Below are 24,642 nucleotides of genomic sequence, written 5' to 3'. Positions count from 1 at the left end.
TACACACCTGGCAGAGATCTGCACTTTACTGAGTGCACTCCTCTAATTTTAAACCTGTTTTGCTTGTAAACTATGTAGAACGTTGGGATCCTGCCTTTACATAATACTGGAAGCACAAGTTTGATGTGTGTCAGAGAGCTGTCAGTGAGCTGTTTGTGTGAATTCCAGGCGTACGTGATTACTAGCTTGTAGAAGTGCTCAGGGGACTGAAACAGAGACATGGCTCATGTTACGACAACATTGAGTAATGGCGAAAAGATTCAGTGACCCTAAAGGTAAGTTGAGTTCTTACTTTATGACCCTAACCAGTTTAAAATCTTGATGTGTTAAGAAGACACGGCTACAGGCTGTTATGCTCTCATGTCACTGAGGTAGGGATGCAACTAGTGACTGTTTTCATTATTGATTAATCTGCAGATTATTTTCTCAATCAAACATTTAATCACTTGGTATAAAACATCATAAATAGAGAAAATTGTGTGGATGCCAGTGAAAAAGAGCGCCAGGTGATGTCATCAAATGTCTTGTTTTGTTCACCTTCCCGATATCCCAGACTATTTAATTTACCATAATGTAATACAAGAAAAAGCAGCCAATGCTCACATTTGAATCTGAATCTGAAATTCTCTGAAATGTGAGAAATTTTTCTGTAATTTTTGCTTGAAAAATGAATGTATCACTGCATAATCGGCAGCATGCAAGGGAGGTTTTCCTGAGCAGCCAGAAAATTTGCTTAATTACACATTCTTTACTATCACATTTTTGTTTAACGTCCTGAATTTTAAGAATGAGACATTAAGTAGCCCAACCCACTGTGTCGAAATTGTTTTGTGTACTTTTATAAACCACAGTAGACTGGAGAAAGTTTTTGTTTGCAAAAGCTCTCCAGTATTTGTTTATGAGTAGAGTTTTTCTGATGGCTTTCTCTCTCTCAGCCCCAGCAAATGTTTGTGGACGTCTCAAACCTCGTCTGTCATTGCTGTCATTGTCTATGTTGACAGCAAAACTTGTCATGATGCATTTCTTTTGTGTGCCTCTGTTCAGTGTCCACATGTTGCATGGGTTAACACTCACTGAAATCTTTTCTATTGTGATTTCAAACAATATTTGAGGATGGAAAAGAATTATGAATGGGTCACAGCATACTTACATACTTAGGTGTGTCTTGGTGGCCGTACATCATTTCTTCGATTATACTCATTACACAAACGCACATATATATTTGCAGTTAAGGTATTTTAATTTAGGCATCTCGTGTCAAACATTTCATTGGTTAGTTTGGAAGGTATTTTGTAATTGCCATGTATTTGTGAGCTCTGCCAAAAGACAGAAGCAGCAGACTTGTAATTATCAGGAAGCACTACAGGCAAGGACTGTCGGGGAGGAAATGACAAAGGCACGGGGCAGGGCAGCCTCTTTAGTTAGTCACCACAGGAGATTGAGATGTTGTTGGAGGCATGAAGTCGGAATTCACAAATGACTCTGTCTCTCGTTTGTTTTAACGTTCATGTTAATTTAACAAGCACAATGAAACTGGTCATGAGCAGAGACCCTGAAAACACTGTGAATTGTGTTTTAATTGTGTGACTCTGACTGTTATCAGTCAGCTGCAAGTCACAATAAGAATGACGATACTTTGAACCTGAATAATGTTAATATATATAAACACAGTACATGTATAGATTAAGATTATGTTTTATATTGATTAGTACAAGAAAAAATAAAATATTTGGTCCCTTTGACTGTGTCAACATTTTTCAAATATGTAGTTTCTTAGAGTTACATACTGTGTGTGTGTATACTGTATTTACTTAGACCAGACAATATATGTTTGGCCATGCTACAGCTATTGTTCTTGGATTTACATTAATCTTTTGTGCACATGGTCCCATGTCTACATGTCAGACTTTGAGTGAACATGCAGGTCCATTAGGCTTTGCCTCTTAAGTTTTTTTCTTTGTGTTTACAGAAGCCATGCTCTCTTAAACATGAAACAGGTCCATTTGAAGTGATGAAAACGGTCTTTTTCTAAATAGACTGTGTAATTAGTTCCAGCCATTCTTTACTGACAGTGCACATTAGGCCAGAAGACTAGTTCTAAAGTATAGTGGCCTAGTTCATGTTTATTCTGCAAATAGCTAAAACTCAAGACAGGATTTTGGAAGACACTTCTTACTTCTTTATTAGGCAGAGTTAAGATGGTTTTCTATCCAGATCTGCTCACTAAAGCTTACTTTAAAATCTTAGTCTGTTCTTCTTCACTCTATGTGGTATTATAACTCTAATAATAGAATATATCATCTTTGGCAAGTGTAAAATTAATGGGGAGCTTTCACTACCTAATTTCAGGATTTACTGCTGAGCTGTAAATGTCTATTCTTGGATGACCCTGCAGGGCAGTGTTAACATCGCTTACCCTATTGGTGAGGTCATTATGTCTCCATCTGCCTTAGCAAATTATGTTGTAGGCACAATCTCTATTATTCCTAATACAATGCAGATCTGGAAACAAAAAGAGAAACACTTGAAACTCAAGACAATGTCTTTCATGCTATCTGTATTACAAATCTTTGCTTTGCTCCTTGGAATATAAATTGAGCCAACTGAGAGGATTAGAAAACAGATCGATAACATTGGAGACCTCTATGTAAGAGGGATATTGAAGTTGTTTTTCAGCTTCAGGAGAAACACAGATTGGACTGAATCATTCCTTTACATATCTCCAGATAAGAGACTACGCTTGCTCAATAAAGATAAAAACCTTTAAAATAAAACAAAAGTAGGAAAGAAAAGTAGGAAATCGTGTAGCTAAAGATCCTATTAACTTACTATCAAAAACATCATGTCTATTTCAGGCATGCTCTCTCATGCCTCCATCTATTAATACCCTGGAGCACTGCATGGAAATGAAAGTACACTTCCACAAAAGCTCTGGTCCTCTCAGAGAAGATGACTCCCTTCCCTTTTCAATGGAGCTAAGACACATTGCATTCAGATCACTGTGATGGAGCCAAGTATAAATGGGCATGCATGGTTTGTGGAAGGCTGGATGGAGGGATCTAGGAAAAACAGAGGGAGAGAGAGGGGGAGAGAGAGAGAGAGAGAGAGAGAGAGAGAGAGAGAGACATGCTTGTACTTCCTCTCCGCCCATTCTTTAATGCTCACTGAGTAGCCCCGCAGTGCAGGCTTTGTCCCGGGTCATTGTCACAGGCTTAGAGAACCTCTTTGCCAAGTGAGAGGCTTTGGCGACATATGTCACTTCAGTGAGTCTCCTGTCGCTCCTTTAGCTGCTTGAGTGGAGGGGCGGGCAGGGAGGCGTGCACCAGGAACGTGAGGTGGAGCAGGAAGGACATGTCAGAGATGTTAGTTCAGAGAGAGTTGTTGGAATGATCCCCTGATGGTCCTGTCCCAAACTTTTTATATGGACTTGTAGTGCAGCGGCCCTGGTCCTCCACTAGAGGTGGACTTAAGATGTAGAATGACTCAAAAACCAGTGAGTATTGGTTACTTCATGAAATGTTTGCTGTTCTCTGTGAAATTGTTTCATTCTGTATTTATTGTATATGTATTTGACTAGAGTAACATGTTGTGTGTGCATAGCATTTGGGTATCATCTCTGCATTACTTTGCAGGCTTTACTTTGCAGCTACACTTACATATTGCAGCTTGTGGGGGTGCTGGTTGGTCTGAGGGAGGTTGTTCTAAGGTTTAAGCAAAGGGGGAAGTCATTGTATACAGTGTGTGTTGGCAAGGATTAGTCGTGTAGTAGTCACGCTCTTCATGCCCTGGCCAACTATTGGTTTAGGAAACACAATCCCTGCGGATTTGTGGCTATGATCTGCCATGTGTTCAGGTAATAGATCCCTTTACTCTCAAAACAAATGCTTTGTTATCTGTTTACATAGGGACTCCACCCCGTTTTTACGTTCCAGAGATTTTGCCTTTGAAACGGACTGTGTCAGCTTTGTTTGAGTTATCATTAAAGCGGCAGGTTTACAGATCTCCACATGCATATAAGGCTTACTAATGTGCCTAACCCACAAGTTTCTTTGGGTGTGCACCAAGCAGGGGATTTTCTGCACATGAATGAAAGTTGCCATGTTGTCAGGATCAAAACAAATCGGGACGAAAGGTTTCATTTTTCATGTCACTGGATGACTGTGGGCCTCCTACCTAACAAGGACTCTGCTGGGCTGATGTGCTTTGAGATTTAAATCACAATATTGTTACTGAGGTTTTAACTTATGTCTATGCAATAGTGCTATAGGTGGTTTCTAAAGCAAAGGTGCATGTGTGTCTGTAGGCATGTAAATGAAGGCATGTGTGTGAGCCTCTGTGTGTAAAATACGGTGTACAGTAGCACCAGACTAAGAATGAAAGAGGCTTACAGCTTTATTACAACATGAAAATATATGTTTACTCCACTGGAACAAACATCTAAAGGGCTTTGTTTACTATTCAATCCGGGGGAAGATAATCACAAAAAGTCCTTATAGCAGTAATACACTGCTACAATCTCTCAATTTGTTTAATTGATTCTAAATTCAAGCAGCTTAATCCTGAATCTAGTCTACAACAATTACCACATTAACCTTCCTCACTAAGAAGAGACAACACATGCAGCCATGCGTCCTTAGAAGAACCCTGAACTGATTTGTCCTGAGCAGCACTCAGTCATTGTTAAGGAGTGTACTATATGACTGCAGGAGCTCCCCGCCTTCATTCTCCTGATAGCAGGATTAGCTGGAGGGTGAACCCATTTGGCATCGCCAACGCTGCCGCCACAGTCTCAGCACTGTGAGAACTAAGCCGTGAAATACTGATGGGCTTAGACCAATTTATAGTCTGCCATCTTGGATCTAGCAATCATAGCAGACAGCAGCTTAGCCTTTGTGCCAGTTGGGTTTACTGTAAGCATGCCATCCGATGCCACCAGCCAGGCTTCACAGTTCAAAGGGTAATCTCTAGACAAGTGCTCTGCTGCGTTGTGCTACAACATCATAACAATGAGGGACATCCAGTGTTAAATGGCTTGTATCAACAGGACATTTTGCATTACTAAGCACAGGTTCTTTGAAGGGGGCCTTATTATAAAACTTTAAAATATCTTCTTTTTTATACATGGAAAATCAAAGATATTTACAGTGCAAATGACTGAATTGTTTTAATTAAAGTAAAAAGTACAGATTTTATATATTTATATGTGAAGTTATTTGGTCCATTGTTGATATTCACCTCTACTCCTCTGCCTTTGAGTGCTAAGTATTCAAGTAAATTCAATACATTCCCTTTAGGTAATCCAAATTTACTTGCATAACATCATGAAGAACATTATTCTTACCCTGAGGCACAGCATATTTGAAAAAATGATCAAAACAGAACAGAAGTGATCTGTAATGTATTTTAATTGGGATTATCATAGAAAAGCACTGAAAAGTATCCAGGCTTGATGGGTTTTTATGTTGTCAGATCTTATTTATCTATCTGCCTTCTGGTTTTCTGTAGTTTCAAGCAGTCAGTCACGTTGTATAAAGAGCCTGTTTTCAAATTTGCTACCATAAGTGTGATAATTTGCAGCTTATTTATAGCAAAGTAACTCTTCTCTTGGGATTCAGTGCCGTGTTTCTGTGATTAGAACAGATGCTTGAAGAGCCCTTACTTGACCACTCAATTTATTATGACTATGTTTTTTAATCTTATTCTTCAGGTCCTCTGTGCCTTAGGAACTCCGAGTGACGCCAGCTGATCTGCATCAACACGTTCTCCTGATCTCTACTGTCTCCCTAAACCAGCGGAGCGTGATGAGGTTGGCGGGGAGCCTGCAGCTTGTTCTGTTTTTGGCCTTGACCTCCAGGGCTGCAGGCCTCGATATCCCTCTGGAAGGTAGGAGTGTTACTGAGGGTAATACTTACTGCTCATTTATTCTCCAATAAATATAAAGAGTGGATTTACAAGGTATGTCCGACATGCAAGGCAAGACCCACTAAATGTAAGCACGATCTTATTTGTAATTTTAACTGGTTACTCAACGTGCAATGTTTAATTTCCTCTCTCTGTGTTCTGAATAACATAACATCTGTCAAAAATATGTGTTCGTTTTTGGATGTCCAACCTATTTAAGTATAAAGTAAAGTATGAGGTAAATACTTTAGAAGTGTTGTTGCAGCTGAGGTTTCTTTGTTTAGGGCTAAGAATGCTTTGCAATCAAGTCCTGGTGTGCTATTTTAGTTCAGTGTCTATCTAAGGCACCTCGTTTGTCCAGATTATGCAACATTGTTGGCACACAACTTTGTCATGTTGATGATTTCTCAGTCTGGGCTTCATACAGGGCAGTTGGAAAGAAAAGGAAATGATAGAGGAAAAACACAAGAGAGTTGTTGCACTAGCAAAACATTTACATTTAACATTTCTGTGCTAATTTTGTGTGTTTTTGTCTTCATATTGTAGTGGAGCAGGTTCCAACCATAACAACTCACACATTGAGTCCCGTTATTGGCCTTCCTTTCGACAACACTGTTACTCTCAGGTGTGAAGCCAAAGGCAACCCACCACCAGTGTAAGTGACATCAACATGATCTGTGTCCTATCTAACTGTGCCAAAAGATCATAGCTTTGATCACTTGAACAAAACATGCTGTATATCTGTGATTCATTGACCCACTGTATGTTTTGCTTCAACAGATACAGATGGACAAAAGATGGCCAAGACTTTATCGCTCCCCATCTCTCAAAATCCAAAGCCAACCCCAGTGATGGCACTTTTGTGCTCTACAACAAGCAACTGGTCCAGTTCAAGGGCAAATACCGGTGCTATGCTTCCAACAAGTTGGGAACTGCCATGACAGAGGAGATCGAAGTGATAGTTCCTAGTAAGTAACCTTTAGTCTGTTATGTGAAATTGCTGACTAATGCTTTTCAGAGTCATAATAAAACTGTATTTTCTTTCAAATTTTCTTGATAAAGTTTTCATTTTATTTAATGTCTGTGTCTTGGATAGATATCCCTAAGTTTCCAAAGGAGACGATTGATCCTATTGTTGTTGAAGAGGGACAGCCAATTGTCCTGAAGTGTAACCCTCCAGAAGGCATGCCCCCACGTCAGATCTTCTGGATGTCTATTGGTAAGCTTTGAAGTAACTGTTAAAGTATAGAGTAACACATCAGTAACACATCATACTCTGAAAACCACGCCCACCAGAGGGGAAAACAATTGGCGCAATAATATGTAATCAAGGGCTGACATGCTAACAAAACGCCTGTAGCTAGCTAAAAACATTAGATTTCAGCATGTAAAAGGATTATTTTAGCAGAGAGGAAAAGGTAGTTTATAGCATATGTTTATAGCATATGTTGAAACTTGTTACATTAAGATGCAATACATGAATGTAAGGGCTGACATCACGTCTACAGTAGAGATAGCACAACTGTATAGCAAACCCCACTACAGAACAGGCTAGCATGACACTTTTCACAGCTGATATGGCGAGTACAGGTTGTAAACATTGTTGAGGAAATAACACATGGGCACTTTTTACAGTTAGCATTTCAGCTCAATGCAGGTTAGCTATTCTGTGATTTAAATGTCTATTACAAACACTGCAATACCTTTCAGTTAAACAGCTGTTCTGTTTTTACTTAAAACCTGCGTGTTCTCTGTGACTAGCAGTGTGTCCAGGTGTATGTCATTTTTACGGAGGTGTTTGAGCTGCAGGCTGTCCGTGCAGCTCATGTCGGCTCTGCAACGCATGGTGCACAGCCCTGTAATGTTATCCACTTTTGTCTTCTTAAACTCTCAGTTTTTTGGTTCCGCAGCTTATAAAAACTTTGTTCTGAGTTGGTTACTCTGCTGGTTGTGCATCCCACCACACAGCAGCTTTTAGGCATTTTTCTGTTGTTTGCTAGCAGAAAGAAGTTTCTATGGGGCTTTTTTCCTCTATCTTTATTTAAGAGTGGGGTCTTTCAATTTGACAGCATGATTTATTGACTTCATGTTCAGATTTATGTAATTCTTTCCCTTAAAACCCTGCCCTCGCACCCACTGCTTTTTTGTGCTACAACCCTGTCAAAATTTCCCAACCAACAGAATGCCAGGTGTAGTGTTGAACAAAGAAATGATCCCTGCCTCCTTGTGGGCACGTTCGCTTTACTTCTTAGAGCGTCCCATATGGGTGGTTACTCTTTAGCCGGGTTCATCCACTCCTACCCTTCAAGGCTTTATTAAATGTACTTCCTTTGCTTTCTTGTACAACTTTTGGAATAAATAGGACAGTTAACATATATACCAGCGTCTGTAATTTTTACTATAATTGCTACATATAGTAGCTGTATAGTACACTGGAAACGACGTCACCTTCATGACTCAGAAGAGGGAGTCTAGCGGATCACCAAAGTCAAGGACCTTGAGTAAGTTTTTTATGTTAATGGTGCTACTGCTTCCTTCAAAGTGAACTGGTTAAATTATATTTGCAGCACATATATACGTCCATGATAATAGACATGGCTTTCAAGTGTTGTATGTTACATGAACACCGTTGGTAGGCAACTAACAACAAAATGGACAGCAAAATGAACTAGCTAACATATTAAGACAGTAGAAAAGAAAAGTAACTTTAATGAGCTGCTACATTTTTAAAACAGTGGTGAGGTCATGTATCGTGTTGTTATATCGAAGAGTCTTCCTTCTCTTCAAATGCTGTTCATTGTTGCTTATTGAAAGTTACTTTTGTTCTCTACTTACGTCTTAATGTGCTGGCTAGCATTTCTTCCTGTTGCTGTTGGCACTTTTCTCATTCCTAAATAATTGAAATACAGATACAAATATTGCTAGTTGCCTAGCAACAGTGATCATGTTATGTAAACACTTGAAAGCCAAGCATAATATCAAGGATGTATTCTTGTGCTGCAAACATAACTTAACCAGTTCAATTTGAAGGAAGTAATAGCACCATTAACATAAAAAACTCACTTGAGGTCCTTGACTTTGGTGATCTGCTAGACTCCTCTTCTGAGTCGTGAAGGTGATTTTGTTTTCTTCTCTAGCACACTGACAGGAGGCCAGAGTGCTATATGGCTTCTATATGTAGCTATTATAGTAAAAAGTACAGATTCTGGTATATGTTTTTATTCCAAAAGTCATACAAGAAAGCAAAGGAAGTACATTTAATAAAGCCTTGAAAGGCAGGAGTGGATGAACCTGGTTGAAGAGTAACCACCCATATGGGACGCTCTAAGAAGTAAAGCGAATGTGCCTGCAAGGAGGCAGGGATCATTTGATTGGTCAACACTATATCTAGCATTCTGTTGATTGGGGGATTTTGACAGGGTTGGTGCAAAAAAAAATCCGAGGGCAGAGCAGAAATCTGAGAGCAGACATTTCACGAGTGCACAGAAGCAGCCTGAGTGTGAGGAGAAAGGCTGAAGCTGGAGCAGGAAATCTGTGCAAGCAACAATATATGTGAGCGCAAGCATACAGTTTGAGCAGAAGCAGAGCAAATCTAAGCCCAAGCAGGGACTATTTGAGTGTGAGGGCAGGGTTTTGAAGAATTACAAAAATCTGAACATGATATCAATAAATAATGGTCTCAAATTGAAAGATCATGCTCTTGAATATGGGAAAAAAGGCCCATAGCTTGTCATTTATATGGTTGGTTCATGGGTGGCAAAAACACTCACCCACAACTGCAGAGCGCTGCTGTAGGCAAATGTTTTGCCAAGGCTTCAGTATGCTATAAATTAACTAAGTTGTACATCATGTTATCCGACCATGTCTAAAGTGGTGGAATGGTCACATTGGAAAGCAGGGCAAAAAGCCTGTCATCACTGCATAAGGTGGGTGTGATTGACTGTTTTGGAAAAATTACAAAAATTGTAGAAAATAACCCCCCTGCATCTTATGTCAGGATAAAGTGTTTCAGATGCAGTTAGACGATTCAACAAGCACTTAATTTGAAGCATAGAGCGGCCTCCACTGTTCATGAGTCACGTCTTTGTCATTGTGCTGGCACCTTGAAGTGCTCTAGGCTGGGATAATGTCAATAGTTTTCAGGTTCGTTTGCATCACCCTCCTAAAGTTTCTCACAGATGAAAAGAAAGAGCTTGCGACACACCATGTATTTTGGCAAAGGCACATGGCTGTTGGCACCCTAAACTAACCTTCAGTGAAGTCAGCGGTAACAATAAGAAGGGCGGTCAAGGAAAGGTACACACTTCAGTCTCACAAGTTTACCTCACATAAGCACCACTACTGAAGAAAGTGATTTACTGTGTAAAAGGCCACCTCTGTTCTGTCTGAAGTGCTTTGCCAATAGGGGCTGAGTTTTCTGTCCTACCCTAAGAAAGCTCCTCAAACAGCACCAACAAACCTGACCGACGTCAGAAAGATGGAAAGATGGAGGGACAGAATTAATGAATACACTTTTCTGTTTTTATATGTTTTTCTTAGTCATCACACACTTATATTTCCACAGATTGTCACAACAATATGAAATAATAAAATATACTTGAACATGTACATTAGTCTGTCTGAAAAGTACAAACACATTGTGCGTTCTGTATGCAGCCTATGTGCATGAGTGTGAAAAATATTGTTCATTTTGTATTAGTCACCCCTCTTTCCCTCAGGTGTCATGTCACATAAATTAGAACCAAATATGTGTTTTTATGACTTTGCCTTAAACACTGACAAAACAACCAGTGACTTAAAGCTAAGTCTTAAATGAAGCTGTTAAATACTATGAATGGGTTGCTGAAGGAGTGACACAGAGCTTCAGTGACCCGAGACTTAAATAGCGGCTCTATGTAAACCAAATATGCTGTCACAGTGAGTTCACAGGCTCCATACAAGGAAACTCTTTAGGGCATTTCCATTAAAGTCTATAGCATATATGAGGCTACATTGTGTTGCAATTTGTTAGCAGGTGACCTGAGTCTCATTGTGAAGTTGTTGTTGAAATTATTTTTATTTTATACTTTCGACCCTCTGGTGCCCCCGATGAATGTATTTGAGAATGTGTGCGAAAATCCAATTTGTGTCTTCTTACCAGCCACAATACAATATATACATATAATGTTGACATTGATAGCATATCACTGATGAAGAATATGCTCTTTTTCAGATCTCCAGCACATTGAGCAGGATGAGAGGGTTTCCGTGGGCATTGATGGCAACCTGTACTTCTCTAATGCCTTACAGAAAGACAGTCGTCCGGACTACTGTTGCAATGCTGCCTTCTCCAGGATACGCACCATCGTCCAGAAGACCCCCATGGCTGTCATGGTCAAGAGCTGTAGGTTTAAAACATAGTCTGTGAGATTTTTAACCCAAATACAACTGTTGGACAACAGTAGCTCACTTGTTAATTATGACAAGAACAGATCCCCGAGAAGCTAATGTGATACATATCTACAAATACACAGCAGTAAAGCCCACTTTTGCTCTACCAAAGGTGTAAAACGACATTTGAATGTTTTTCCAGGTGTTTGTTTCTGGCATATTTTTACTGGTATTCCCCTACCACATACCAAGGAGCAGGGCTTGTCTTGTCATGTTCATGTGGTAACTGATATGACGCTGGATTGAGCAATACATGTACTGTGAAGACTAACCATCGCTACCACAACAACCACAATTCTCACACTACATTGTTTTTGTTCCAGTGAAACCTGACAATCAATCTGCTGGTAGCGGCAATGCCAGTAAGTGATATCACCACGTCAAAGCCAACAAAGCCTTCATAGTAAAAATGAAAACATGTTTCACATTATGTGACTCTCTGTTGAACAGACAAAACAATCAGCCTTTAAGTTGCAAATAGCTGCAGTTTATAAGATCATTGATTAAAATTATACATATGAGTGAGGAGGACTGCTCTCTCTATATTCAATGCAGCTGAAGCCCCCCCAATGAGAATACCCAGCCTGCTGCTGCCCTCTGGTGTTCAGACGGAGAAAGTGCTGCTCAAGGGAGAGGAGCTGCAGCTCGAGTGTATACCAGAGGGATTGTATGTATCAATGCTGTATCATCAGGACTGCAACCACATTATCACTGATATATATATATATAATATAATATAATCACATTTGTCTGCCATTACGGCTCATAACATGTCCTTGTTTCATTTTGTAGTCCAACTCCAAAGATAGAATGGAGGAAAATGGGAGACAAGCTGTCTACTCGGACAACATTTAACAACTTTGGAAAGCTGTTGACCATATCTGCTATAGAAGAGAGCGATGAAGGGAAATACATGTGTAAAGCCAAAAATCCCGCTGGAGAGGCTGTTCACTACTTTGATGTAATAGTGGAAGGTAGGTCAACATCAGGAGCTAATTATACTTGCGTTTGTTTTCTTCAAAGAGAGAGAGATGACAGTTGTTTTGACTCAAACCAACACAGCACTTCTTAACATCTCCCAGAGCCTCCAAAGTGGCTGACAGAGCCTCCTCAGAGCCAGCTGACTGTGATTGGGACTGATGTTCACATCAAGTGCTCGGTCAGTGGAAAACCACTGCCAGACATAACGTGGAGGAGGAATGGAGAAATTTTCGAAGGTGAGTGACAGTAATTCTAGTGGTGGTTTTATGCATCTTTTGCCACTGGGCAGGAGGACAGGGCAGTGAGAAGCTACACCAACCTTCAACCACAGAACCTCGAGTTCAAGTCGACAAGCAGATAATTGTTCTTCAACGCTCGTGAGACATGCTTGACTCCTTGACAATTTCAGAATTTAAAATACAGACTATACCAAACGGAAGTGTTAATTAACATATTTAACATTCTACTATGTGACTACTGACTGGGGTCCCTGGGCACCCCATGAATAAACTGCTATAAGAAACAACCATCATAGCCAAATGTTAACTTCTTTCCTCTCAAAACATTATTAGTTATGTAATTAATGTCACCTGAAAAAAACAGATTGTTATTATTTTAGGAAAATTACAGTTAATTTGCATATTGTGTGAAACAAAGCCTTCAAAATGATTGACCGAGTGCCGCCCCTCCCCCCCCCAATAGTGTGTGATACTTTTAATTAGGACCCATGGCAAACATGAACTCAATAAATTGGGTGCTTTTGACTGGGGTCCCCCCAGGACCCCAGTTCATTGTTATTTTTAAAAAGCACCAATTAAAACAGAAACTGAAAACAATTATATGAGGTCATTGGGAACAAACTGACAAAGTCATGAAAAATTGGAATGATAGAATAAAGCACCTGTGAGATATGACAATAAGTAAACCTCTGGGGTCTGTGGGGAGCACGGTTGGTAGAAGGTTAAAAGTAAAAGTTGTCTTTCTTTACTGGTTATAAATAATGTAAAATGTTAGAAAAATTGAGATTTACAAAATTATATGTAGAAATGTCCTGATAAGAATTATTATGTTATATATTTAAATAGGAAAATGTGTGATTTTATTCATCATTCATAACGAGTTGATTCCTAGTGAAATGTACTGTTCAAAATCTACCACCATCATCATCATCATCGTCATCATCATCATCATCATCATCATCTCTGATAGTAAAGTTTATTGTTCATCTAACATGTCCTGTGTCAGTCTCTACATATCTCTTTCATAAAAACCAAACAAAACTGAGGGATGATCACTAAAAATTGTTTGTTCATATTAAGTGAAGAAATATTGGCCAATATATTTTTCAGATATTTTCAAATATTGATCTCATAATTAACCTAAAAAACATATTGGTTGTGCTTTAGTGTGCTGCTTGTGAAATGAGCTTCATGTTATGTTTTTATGTTGCTGTCAGATGACCCTCTGAACAACAGACGGGTGCTTGATGACACTGTGGTGCTCCACAACGCCATGCCAGGGGACAGTGGCGTCTACCAGTGTGAAGCCTCCAACAGGCATGGCAGTATTCTGGCCAACGTTAACATCATGGTCATGAGTGAGTATTACAGTCACAGGCCAAGGACATAATTATTACATCATAAAAATAATGGTCACTTAATCATGTACAACTGAGTCTGTGAATTGTTGTGTAGTTTGTGTGGACTCAATAACGTCATGCAGGTCCTTCAGATTTTGAGGTGGTGCTTTAACTTTACAAACATCCAACATCTTTCTGATCCTATGTCCTATTATCAGACGATGTCAGGTCCCAGAATTCATATGGGCAGCAAAGTTTTTCAGTCTTTAATCACTAAATTTTGTGATAACACATATCGTTGTGATATATTTTTAACTATATCGCTATGGCTTCATCTTCTTATTGGTTGACATCAGCTGACTAAATCTTATTGTTATTGTTTCATTCTTGTGAAATCGTATATACTGCACTGCACCTAAATCCTTTGCAGTCAATCCTTTCTGAGATTATAGTTTCAGTATATCTAGCACCAGCATTTAAACACAGTCAAGGTTGTTTAAATAACGCATTTCCATGACATTCAGTTCAATATCACTTGTTATCATTTTATTACCGTGTGCTTTATGTATATGTGAGTCACCGTGTGGAGGAGGAGATATTGACTTAAATGGCAGTTTACCTAATAAAGAGAGTGTCACCTCTGTTACACTAGCTTCTCTTTCATCTTTCATTCAAACCTAAGAATTAATTTGTTAGCATAACAAAAAAACACAGCTCCCATTAAAATGTCTCAGCTTGGTATTGTAGCGCTACTTATGTCATAGTAACTTCCTTTCTTCCATATCCATGATATCCAACAACACTCTCCACTCATGTCATTTTTCTAATTTTTTAGCTGTAATTTCTGCCGTCTAAAACGTCTGCACCGCTCAGCCCTCTCTGTCTTGTTGTTATTACAGCCATTCAGGGCTGCAACTAAATGACTTGCTTAACTGATGAATTGTTTGGTCTATAAAAAGTCAGATAATAGTGAAAAATGCCCATTGCAATTTCCCAGGTTATTCAAATTGCTTGGTCCAATGCCCAAAGATATTCTGTTTACTTTCATAGAAGACTAAGAAAACCAGCAAATTGTCACATTTTGGAAGCTGGAAACACAGAATTTTTGACATCATTGCACACAAATGACTTAAATGATTAATTGATTATCACAATTGTTGCCAATTAATTTGCTGTCAATGTTTTAACAAGCGGGGGCCCTTCAACACGCCCATCAAACGTCGCAGTTCATCAGTTTAACCAGTGTCTTAAAAAAAAAAAACCCTAAATATGAAATGAACAACATTACAAAGTTTAAGTTCATAAGTTTATGCTTCAGATTTTTGTAATTCATGTAATTACAAATGTTAAAGTTCTCTTGTATCTTGTAAAAAACATTTTAGCTAATCTCTCCTCCCTCAACTTGCTCTTAGATATGGCTCCTCTGATACTGACAAAGGACCATCAAGAGTACGCTGTGGTACAAGGAAAGGACATTGTCATGAACTGCAGTGTTTTCAGTAGTCCACCACCCACCATCTTTTGGTAAGTGACTACCATGAACATCAGGAATTTGTCCCAGTGACATCTGTCAGTGAGAAGTTTCACAGTACATTTTGACACATATTGTTAAGACAAAAGAACCTTACACCCTCATTCAGTGTGATATGTTTTCTTCAGGTAATTATGGTTTTATTCATACATTTACTTTACTGTATATCAGTTAGTTCTGTGCAGCTTGCAGATGTCTGAGCTATAGTCTAAAGAATGAATCAGGTCACATATTGTAACACTGCAGTGAGTCATGCTATTAATCCCACACTGCTTCAGGTGTCTGTATGACAGTCTGATGTTGACACTTATGTCTGTTTAATGAGATAATCCTCTTCCGTTCCTTGAAATTGGGCTAATTAAATCCTATTAACTAGCACTGCAGCGCTGCTACAGCTCTACAAAAGGGAAATAGGATCTTAGACAGTCCATGAAAAAACACTCTTAACTTTAAAAAGACCCTCAGAATATTAGGATAGCAGATGATTCATCAGATGATCCTTTCCATCTTTTTTGTTTCTAAGCACTTCTGCTGTCAGATAAGTTGTATGCACAGTCTTAAAAGTCTGAAAACTTTCTCTCCTAGGGCCAGAGATGAGACTCCAGAAACCATCACGGGGGAACGTTTTTTTACCCTCCAGAGCGGATCATTGCAAATCACCAGTGCAGAAAAAAACGACAGTGGGAAATACGTGTGTGATGCCATTAACAAGGAGGGCGAGTCAGCTATCACTGCTGTGCTGGATGTAAAAGGTATCTCAGCAACATGATTAGTGCTTTCCTTAAGCATGAGTAAACCTATCCATTACACAAGATTATTCATTAAAGGGGCAGTTCACCCGAATGACAAATAGACCTATTGTCTGCCCAAAGTTTTAAAGTTTTTAGTGACATTAGGGGGCTCTAGAGATGGCCAATGTCAGACTGTCAGATGGTTGGTTGGTTGGTCCATCACTTTGGTCCAGACTGAAATATCTCAACAACTATTCAATGGATTACAATGAAATTTGTTACTGGCATTCATGTTCCCATAGGATGAATTGTAATGACTTTGGTGAACCTCTAACTTTCCATCTGGCACCATCATCTGACCAAAATTGTCTTTGTCTTTGGTTTATGCTAATTAGCAAATATTTTCATGCTAACATGCTAAACTAATATGATTATTCATTTTACATTCTACGTATCGGCATGTTAGCGTGATCATTGTGTGCTAGCATGCTGTCATTAGCATTTTCCTCAAAGCACCGCTGTGCCTAAGTACAGCCTAACAGAGCCGCTAATTTGGCTAAGGACTCTTCTGTGTGGCTAGTCTAGGGGTGGGGAAAAAATGTTTCTGTAATTCAGATGAACTGCCCCCTTAAAATGATAGTAATTTATATATAAATTAAATAAAAGTGTGGTTGTGTTATAACCACACTTGGATTAGAGGTTTTGTAGTGAGGTCATGGGTTTTTGCACGTTGTTTGTTTAGGTTGTATTCAAATAAACTTTAGATGTGAAATAGGACAGGTTAAGTAGATTTGTCGTGTCTTTTTTTTTTTTATCATGCTCTGCTTTGTTTTTCCCTAAGTTTTATTTTTTTAATATACAGTAATGTATTACAGCAATATTGTCTGTGAGTGATGGAATAGTTAAAAGAAGGTGGTCTGTTACCATTAGGTCCTTTCATCTTTCATTGATGTTATAAGAGGATGCAGCGGAAATAATGATATCATACAGCATATTGAGAAATATATATTTCACTGACATGTCATAAATGCAAATTACCATGGAAATTTATTGAGCAATATCAAGACATTTCCATTTTATTACTCATTTCACTCGTTTCACTCATGGCTTTTTTTTTTTATCTTTAGACCCCACAAAAATAATAGAGCCACCTCAGGATGTTCAGATCATCAGTGGGACCACAGCCCAGTTGATGTGCCAGGCAGAGTATGATAAAAGCCTGCAGGGCACCTTTGAGTTGCTCTGGAGGAAGGATGGGGAGGAGATCCCACTTTCCTTTGAAAATTCCAGGTGGGTGGCTGTGGTTTGATAGTGTTTCCATTGGTTCTCAGATGTGTGCGTGTTAAAGACGGCATTTTCGGTTTCTTTATCTGTATATTAATGCAAAGGAAGAAAGAAACATGCAAGCCCCAGAAGATTTGTTCCTTATCCTAATCAGTACCAACGGATTCAGGGGGTCAAAGACAGAGGTTTTTTTATTTTTATTTGACTGGTTATTAGATAGTTTGTTTGCAAGATATCTAGAGAAGGTTACTTACCTGAATAATAAAAGTCTGGCACACATAAACCATGACTGTCTATCACCATGTACATTTTGATGCAGTTTCAGATTGAGATGTAGATAAAAAAAATGAAAAATGTCTTTTATTAAAATGGATAAAAAATGTAGAGGATTGTGTAGCTTTTGTTGATTGATTGATTGATTGATTGATGTTATATCCCTGCTATATCCCAGTGAATGTGCTTGTATTGTATGTTCAGGTACTTTGTGGATGATGGGATGCTGCAGATCATGAATGTGAACTTGAGTGATGAGGGAATCTACACATGCATTGCCAGAACCAATCTAGATGAGGACAATGCCACTGCGTTGCTCACAGTACTGGGTAAGATAGTTTTGTAAATACATTTCAGTTTATTTATTATATATTGATTTATTTAAATTCTACAGATGTTTTGATGATTAAATTCACAGTTGCTTCCAAGCATCTATCATTGTTGTATGTACTCTGTGTTGCAGATGTTCCTGATGCTCCAACAAACATAGAGGTGTCTGAACTAAAGAGTGAGAGGAATGTTTCCCTGTCTTGGATACCTGGGAGAGATCACAACAGCTCTGTAACAGGTAAAAGTTAATGTGGAATCAAATCTAAAATATGTATAATGCTTAACTTCTATGACTCTTTTTGGTGTAAAATACTGCAACAGAGAAACTGCTATTACTCAGAGATCATTGACAGTTGCTTATCATGTACTGTTGTGACTGTTACACTTAAGATTATCAGTGTCCAAAATAATCTAATTACTTTGTTATTATGGTGCTGTTACAAAATATATTAGAGGGTAATAAGGTGAAGTTTCAGAGGAACAAAACAAGAGGACACTTTTTAATTAATTATGGCTCCTCTGGCCATAATTCACCTACTTTAAATATCAAAATCTTATCATGTCTCCTCTGCTGTGAAAATGAGAGTGAACAGATTCTGCTGCTGTGATCACTGTTGACTGAACTAACATTATTTAACAGGTGATTGTTGCTGTAAGTGCTGAGGATCCTGGCAAAGGACCTTGTCTCACTTCTAATTTATTTTTTGAAGTCAGTGATGATAAGAATTGATATCAATTCATAAATGTATCCTATTCTAGGTTTGTAATGTTTCTTAGCTTTGATATGTGTTATCTATGAACTGAAATAAAGACTGAGAAGTATAGTCATTTTATTTGTTAAATTTAACATGTTAGAGACGCAGGCATCAGCTCTTTTCTAAATGATATTTGTGGATCACACAGTTTGATTCAACACCAGGTGGATGTGTGGAGAACTTAATATTCATTTTATGTAATTAATTTGCCATGGACTTGCCAAAAGCTATGGCTATGTCTCAAATCCCTCCCTCGTTAACTAATTTATTATTCCCTACATGATAAACAGTCCGTCGGGTAATCTATGGCAAGTAGTTAATTGAGATTTGGACACTTAGACATACACAGTGTAGTGTTGCATAACTAATCTACATGTCTGTCATCTCAGAAGCAAAAGTGAAGCAATTAATTATGTGATTTTAGCCAATGCCGTTTTATTGTCATTCATAACGATGTTGAACTTTTTGACGGTGTGCTTACATTAGCACAAAAGGGCATAAAGTGAATATAGTGCAGCATTGCAAGATAGAGGTAATATCCTGAAAAGTAAATGTTTTACTTGTATTTCAAAACTTCTTTTTGGGCAATTCACTTTTTTTTTCTCAAGACCGAGACCTTTCTCATGCCTGTGCATTAAGTATTAAGATTGAGTCAAGAAATTGTTAACCTAGCTTAGCATCAAGACTGGGATCAGGCGCACACAGCTAGTCTGGCTCTCTCTAAAGTTCAAAAGTCCTCCTACCAGCACTTCTAAAGTTCACCAAGTAACACGTTGTACCTGGTTTTTGATTTTAGAGAGAAGTATGTACAATTATTAGCTTATTTTTTCTCATTCTTTAAGCTAGTGTAATTGCCTCCTGATCCCAGCTTTGTACTTCACACACAGACATGAGAGTGGTGTTATTCCTTTATTGGTGTAGTGAAAACATTAAACCTGTATTGAAGACAATCCATCAATATTTTATAGTGGACTAAAACTAGACAAAAATAAAAGTGGTTTTAATTATTGATTATTTGTATGGTGATAATTAAATGTGTATGTCTCCTATCTCCTCCATGAGCACAGAGTTTATAGTGGAGTATGAGGAGAGCCAATGGGATCCAGGCAGGTGGAAAGAGCTACAGAAAGTCCCTGGTAACCAGGCAACAGCCGAGCTGGCACTATATGGACACCTTAACTACCAGTTTAGAGTGTATGCTGTTAACGCCATTGGACCCGGACCCCCCAGTGAGCCTACTGAGAGACACAAAACACCCCCTGCTGGTGAGAGTCGCTCTCTTTAATTAACATTTTCTGCTGTGGTTATCTGTCTATTGTGAAAGCATGTGCAGTTTTAACATATCCTTTGAAATGTGCAGAGTGCAAGTGTATGGAGAGGCCAGCGTTTGGCCACAGGACTTTGTAACAGTAGGGGGTGTGGATATTTTTGGGTCTCAAAAGCCCTTAAAGTGCGTAAAGTATTAGCTCCAACACATGTTGCTGCTTAACCTTGGCTCTCATTTGAATATGTACATCTACTACAATTACCAAAGTGTCTGATTTAGCTGAACAGTATGGATGGATTTACATTTTATCAGTAAAAGACTACAGAACATCAAGATAAAGATCAACTCCACTTCAAGCAGTTTTTTCAGCTTTAATAATATGATTATACAACTTCACATATCTCTTCAAAGCTCCTGATAGGAACCCAGAAAACATTAAAATTCAAGGTCATCTTCCTCATCAAATGGACATTAGCTGGGAGGTAAGAGAAAGAGCATCTCTACGTAGAACATTGTACACTATAAACTATTATCACATGAAAGCATTTTTAAAGATTTGTAACTCATCAGTACATTGTCCTGTTGTAGCCGCTGTTGCCTATCGAACACAACGGCCCAGGCCTCGAGTACAGGGTAAGCTACAGGAAACTGGGGGTGGAAGATGTCTGGAGGGAGCATCTGGTCAAGAGACACTCCTTTGTCGTGAGGAACACGTCCACTTTTGTCCCGTACGAGATCAAAATTCAGAGCAGGAACAGCCACGGCTGGGGACCAGAGCCTAAAATTGTTACAGGTTACTCTGGAGAAGATGGTGAGTTATAGACGTAATATTACTTCCTCTACTTTATGTATTCATGTCATTAATATGTTTTATCCACAATTTCGGTATATAATATGTTTATATGTGACTCACTTCTGTTTTACCGGTTCATTAAAACATAGCCTGAAGCTGAACCGGCACATGTAGCTGTTGTTTTGCTTATGACTTACTGTGAACTTTTTGTGTTACCGTATGCCACCGTGTCCTCAGTTGTCTTTTGGCATTGTCTGCGGGAAAATGTGTCAGGTTAAGTTCTTTCATTTTTTCCCTTTAGCCCATGGTTTTTAATCCCATGCAGGTGTGCAGTAGTGACATTTCCTCCCCTCTGAAATCCCTCCCCCACACCTTTGCTAAATTCAGCAGGTGGCAGATAACCTTTGTAGAGCAGAGGGATTTCCAAATTTCCACTTCTGTCTCAGAGGCTGTTGGAGATTTGACAGATCACGACACACTTTGCGCTGTAGGCCTACTGAGGCACAATGGCTGCTTCTGTCTCTTGTGTCTGCTGTGCTCCTATCATTTCCTGCTACCAGTACAGTAACATGTAGAGCAGAACATATATTTAGAATATTTCCATTCCATGTTTGCTGTTGTTTTTTTTCCCAAAGAAGAAGCTTTGAGCAAATGAGCTGATTTATCTGGTGGCCAGCTGAATGTATATTTTGTGCACTTTATGCAGATATCAGCATCAGTGTTTTAATTTACCATCTTAACCAGAAACAGATCATTTCTGCATGGCCTCAAACCATTGAATTAGGCAATTTTTTGGTAACAAGGTTATTTTATTGTTCTACTGTGTCTGCAAGCATTTATCTTCCAATTTTCTTTCTTTATACATGCTTTATACATGCTTTTTAGAGTCTCTGTGAAGGTAGCCTGTTGTTTGCAGTTAGTCTGTATTCCTGACCTTCCCTCCATGTGTTCTTCAGTCCCTTCTGCAGCACCACGGGATGTAGCGGTGGAGGTGATCAACACCACTGTTCTGAGAGTGAGCTGGACCCCGGTTCCAACTGCCACACTGAGAGGTCATCTAAGGGGATATGATGTAAGTTTTCACTGTATTAAAACACTGTCCAAGAAATCTTTGGAGGCAGAAATAAGACTCTTGGTTAAGAAAAATCAAAACAAGCAGAACCAAAGAATTAAAGTTTTCATATCATGTTGTATAACTGAGGACTTTCACAGGCAACAGAGGAACTCTTGAAAGTAATGATTTGGTAGCACTTAACAATAATTTACAATATAGCAATGGCTTCATATGAATGACATATGAATGCAGAAATATGAATATGAGTGAAATAATGTAATAATGTGCAGTAACTACCAACTTGATAATTATACAGTAATTACTGGTACAAAGGTTGCATCAGCCATCAGTCACTCGTTAATACTCATACAAAAAAATAAAAAGCTGCAGTTGATACAACTTTGTAAAAAGCAGATTGATCAATTTTCATTTTCTAAAGAATCAGTAATAATTGGAAGAAAATGCTATTAACTATAGAGAGTCCTATGATAGTTATTACTGTAATCAAAATTAAAGTGCTCAGATCAGAGTTTTGAGAGAGTAATTACCATTCATTTGAATTGTTGGCTAATATTACTTAGATTGTCTGAATCCCTTTTCTGCTATAATTAGATCTTTTTTCAGTACACTTTTGTGCTAAGCCTCATCTTTTCAGTGTGTGATAATCAAAGATAGCTTCCCAGGAAAGAGACGCCATTGTCCGCCACTATTTTACCTCTTTCAACTAATAAGTGTGCAAACAATACTTTTAACTGAGAGATACTGATACTGTGCAGTTGAGACAGAAATGCAAAAATCTTCATTATGTCATTTTAAAGTGAATCTTTTTTTCCCTCTGAACAGGACATTGCTCATAAAACTTACAGTTTCCTAAAAACAAAACTATATGTCACTTACATTTGACAAATTTATATCTGTAAGAACACAGTCATTACTGTATAGTAATGATAGTAATGAGCACATGGAGAAAGATTAGTCCTTGTAATCATAATGGTTTTGTGATTTTTTATATATATTATATATTTTATATATATTGTTATCTGTATATGTGTTGGAACAATGACAGTTGTGTGAAGTAGCCATTTATCACACACCATCACTTGAGGTGAAAAAAAGCTACATCTCATATTCATAATTCATAGGTGATGTCTGATTTCAGATACCAGATATCTGCCTCATTACAGGTGAAATCTGTAATTAATTACTGCTCCTCAACATATTTTATCTCACTGTTCTGTCTTTCTCCCTCTCTCTATGGTCTATTCAGACTTGTTTCTTATCATTTTCTATTCTCCCCTCTCACAGGTTCACTGGTTGAGGAAGTGGAGTCTGCGGAATCCTAACAAGGCTTTAGATGAGCGCCACTCCCTTTCCTTCCCTGGGAAGAGGAGTCATGCCATTGTGCCTGGCCTCCAACCTTTTTCCGAGTACAGACTCACTGTCAACGTTTTCAACAAGAAGGGCAACGGGCCCAACAGTGACCCGGTCACGTTCAGCACACCAGAGGGAGGTGAGGTGTTGAGGATGACACAAACATACAGAACACAACATATACAGTAGGTGTTAGTTATACACATGTAAGTATAAGTATAAGCAGACAACAACATAAAAAATAAACTCAAGCTTGCAGGTGGGCATTTAAATTGACTCAGGCAACAAGCCAAGGACTTTTAACAAAAGCCCATATGCCGTATGTCACAATGTTTACCCTTTGAGAACAAGAGAGAAAGAGGAGGTCATTAAAGGTAGTAAGCGGTGTGCTGGTACAACTCAGTGTTGCACCCTTGTGAGATGACAAAGCTGCTTAAAACAGGCAAACTGTCAAATGGTTACACCAGTGTGTTTTACATCTGTTTAACAAGTAAGAAAGAGGTAAAGAAGGCTTTAAAACAATATAATGCACACCAAAAAAAAAAAAAGCAAGCTTGAAAAGACATGTGAGTGGAGAGAAATAAATCTATCATTTAGTTAAGAACATGACCGACTGTCTTGATTCAAGCATCTTGAAAATAATGAAACTTTAAAACTATTTAAAACAGATGTTTAACCACCTTCAAGTGAACAAAAAGCTGCTAGTAAAACATCTGTATACAGTAGACGCATTAACATAACTCTCATTTTCACAGTTCCTGAGCAAGTGCCCATCCTGACTACATCCAACGCCCAGAAAGACTCAATTTTGCTGGTATGGGGCCCGCCGCTGGAATCAAATGGCATCCTCACTGGTTATCTTCTGCAGTACCACCTCAGTATGTACACACACACCATGTTGTATGACTAATTACTCACTGACTTAATACCGTGTAGACCTTTGGCCCTGTGGGATTTTTTTTCCATTAGTACATTTCACTTAGCTGTAGCTCATTGCTCTGCTGTGTGAGGCATTACCAGGTGAGGTGTAAGTAGGATTGTGAGCAGAGGATAGGCGGCAAAGGGAGGAAAGATGTGTAGAGGGGGTTGCTCAGGTATACTGCAGTTTACCTTTGAGCATACACGAGGGTTTGATGCACTTTTGACAAACCTGAAAAGAAACCAGATGCACTCCCATCTACCCTCTTTTCCTTTCTTGCATTGTCATACCAGACACTAGGTGGCAGTGTTTAATTCTGAACACTCCACAATGGTCAGCAACAGCCCAATTCTGCAAGCTACTTTAGATTTTGGTCCCCTCCGTTTTTCTTATCTCGTATCCTCCTGGACTGCAAGTTCTTTTCCAAAATGATCATTCAAGCT

General features: G+C 38.7%; 1 protein-coding gene across 8 annotated transcripts in view; it reads left to right on the top strand.

Annotated features, from left to right (window-relative positions):
* LOC121895967 (neural cell adhesion molecule L1-like protein) overlaps window positions 1–24,642 on the top strand; it is a 54,850-nt gene that overhangs the window by 12,154 nt on the left and 18,054 nt on the right. For 7 of the 8 annotated variants that reach the window (XM_042409543.1, XM_042409545.1, XM_042409540.1 and 4 more), the window contains exons 2-22: window positions 5,708–5,883; window positions 6,448–6,556; window positions 6,682–6,869; window positions 6,998–7,120; window positions 11,114–11,284; window positions 11,655–11,693; window positions 11,887–11,998; window positions 12,124–12,305; window positions 12,414–12,548; window positions 13,769–13,909; window positions 15,304–15,415; window positions 16,008–16,174; window positions 17,281–17,443; window positions 17,915–18,039; window positions 18,174–18,278; window positions 19,863–20,060; window positions 20,474–20,544; window positions 20,651–20,873; window positions 21,812–21,927; window positions 23,215–23,419; window positions 24,036–24,158. In XM_042409543.1, the coding sequence (XP_042265477.1) occupies window positions 5,802–5,883; window positions 6,448–6,556; window positions 6,682–6,869; window positions 6,998–7,120; window positions 11,114–11,284; window positions 11,655–11,693; window positions 11,887–11,998; window positions 12,124–12,305; window positions 12,414–12,548; window positions 13,769–13,909; window positions 15,304–15,415; window positions 16,008–16,174; window positions 17,281–17,443; window positions 17,915–18,039; window positions 18,174–18,278; window positions 19,863–20,060; window positions 20,474–20,544; window positions 20,651–20,873; window positions 21,812–21,927; window positions 23,215–23,419; window positions 24,036–24,158 (2,890 nt within the window). In that variant the 5' untranslated portion in view covers window positions 5,708–5,801. Of the gene's footprint in view, window positions 1–3,213; window positions 3,494–5,707; window positions 5,884–6,447; window positions 6,557–6,681; window positions 6,870–6,997; window positions 7,121–11,113; window positions 11,285–11,654; window positions 11,694–11,886; window positions 11,999–12,123; window positions 12,306–12,413; window positions 12,549–13,768; window positions 13,910–15,303; window positions 15,416–16,007; window positions 16,175–17,280; window positions 17,444–17,914; window positions 18,040–18,173; window positions 18,279–19,862; window positions 20,061–20,473; window positions 20,545–20,650; window positions 20,874–21,811; window positions 21,928–23,214; window positions 23,420–24,035; window positions 24,159–24,642 lie in introns of those variants that run through there. The other variant, XM_042409544.1, reaches the window with a different exon arrangement.

This window comes from Thunnus maccoyii, chromosome 4 (genome assembly GCF_910596095.1).
Source record: "Thunnus maccoyii chromosome 4, fThuMac1.1, whole genome shotgun sequence".
In the NCBI taxonomy this organism is placed as follows: domain Eukaryota; kingdom Metazoa; phylum Chordata; class Actinopteri; order Scombriformes; family Scombridae; genus Thunnus; species Thunnus maccoyii.
This window is presented reverse-complemented; position numbering and strand designations above follow the sequence as displayed.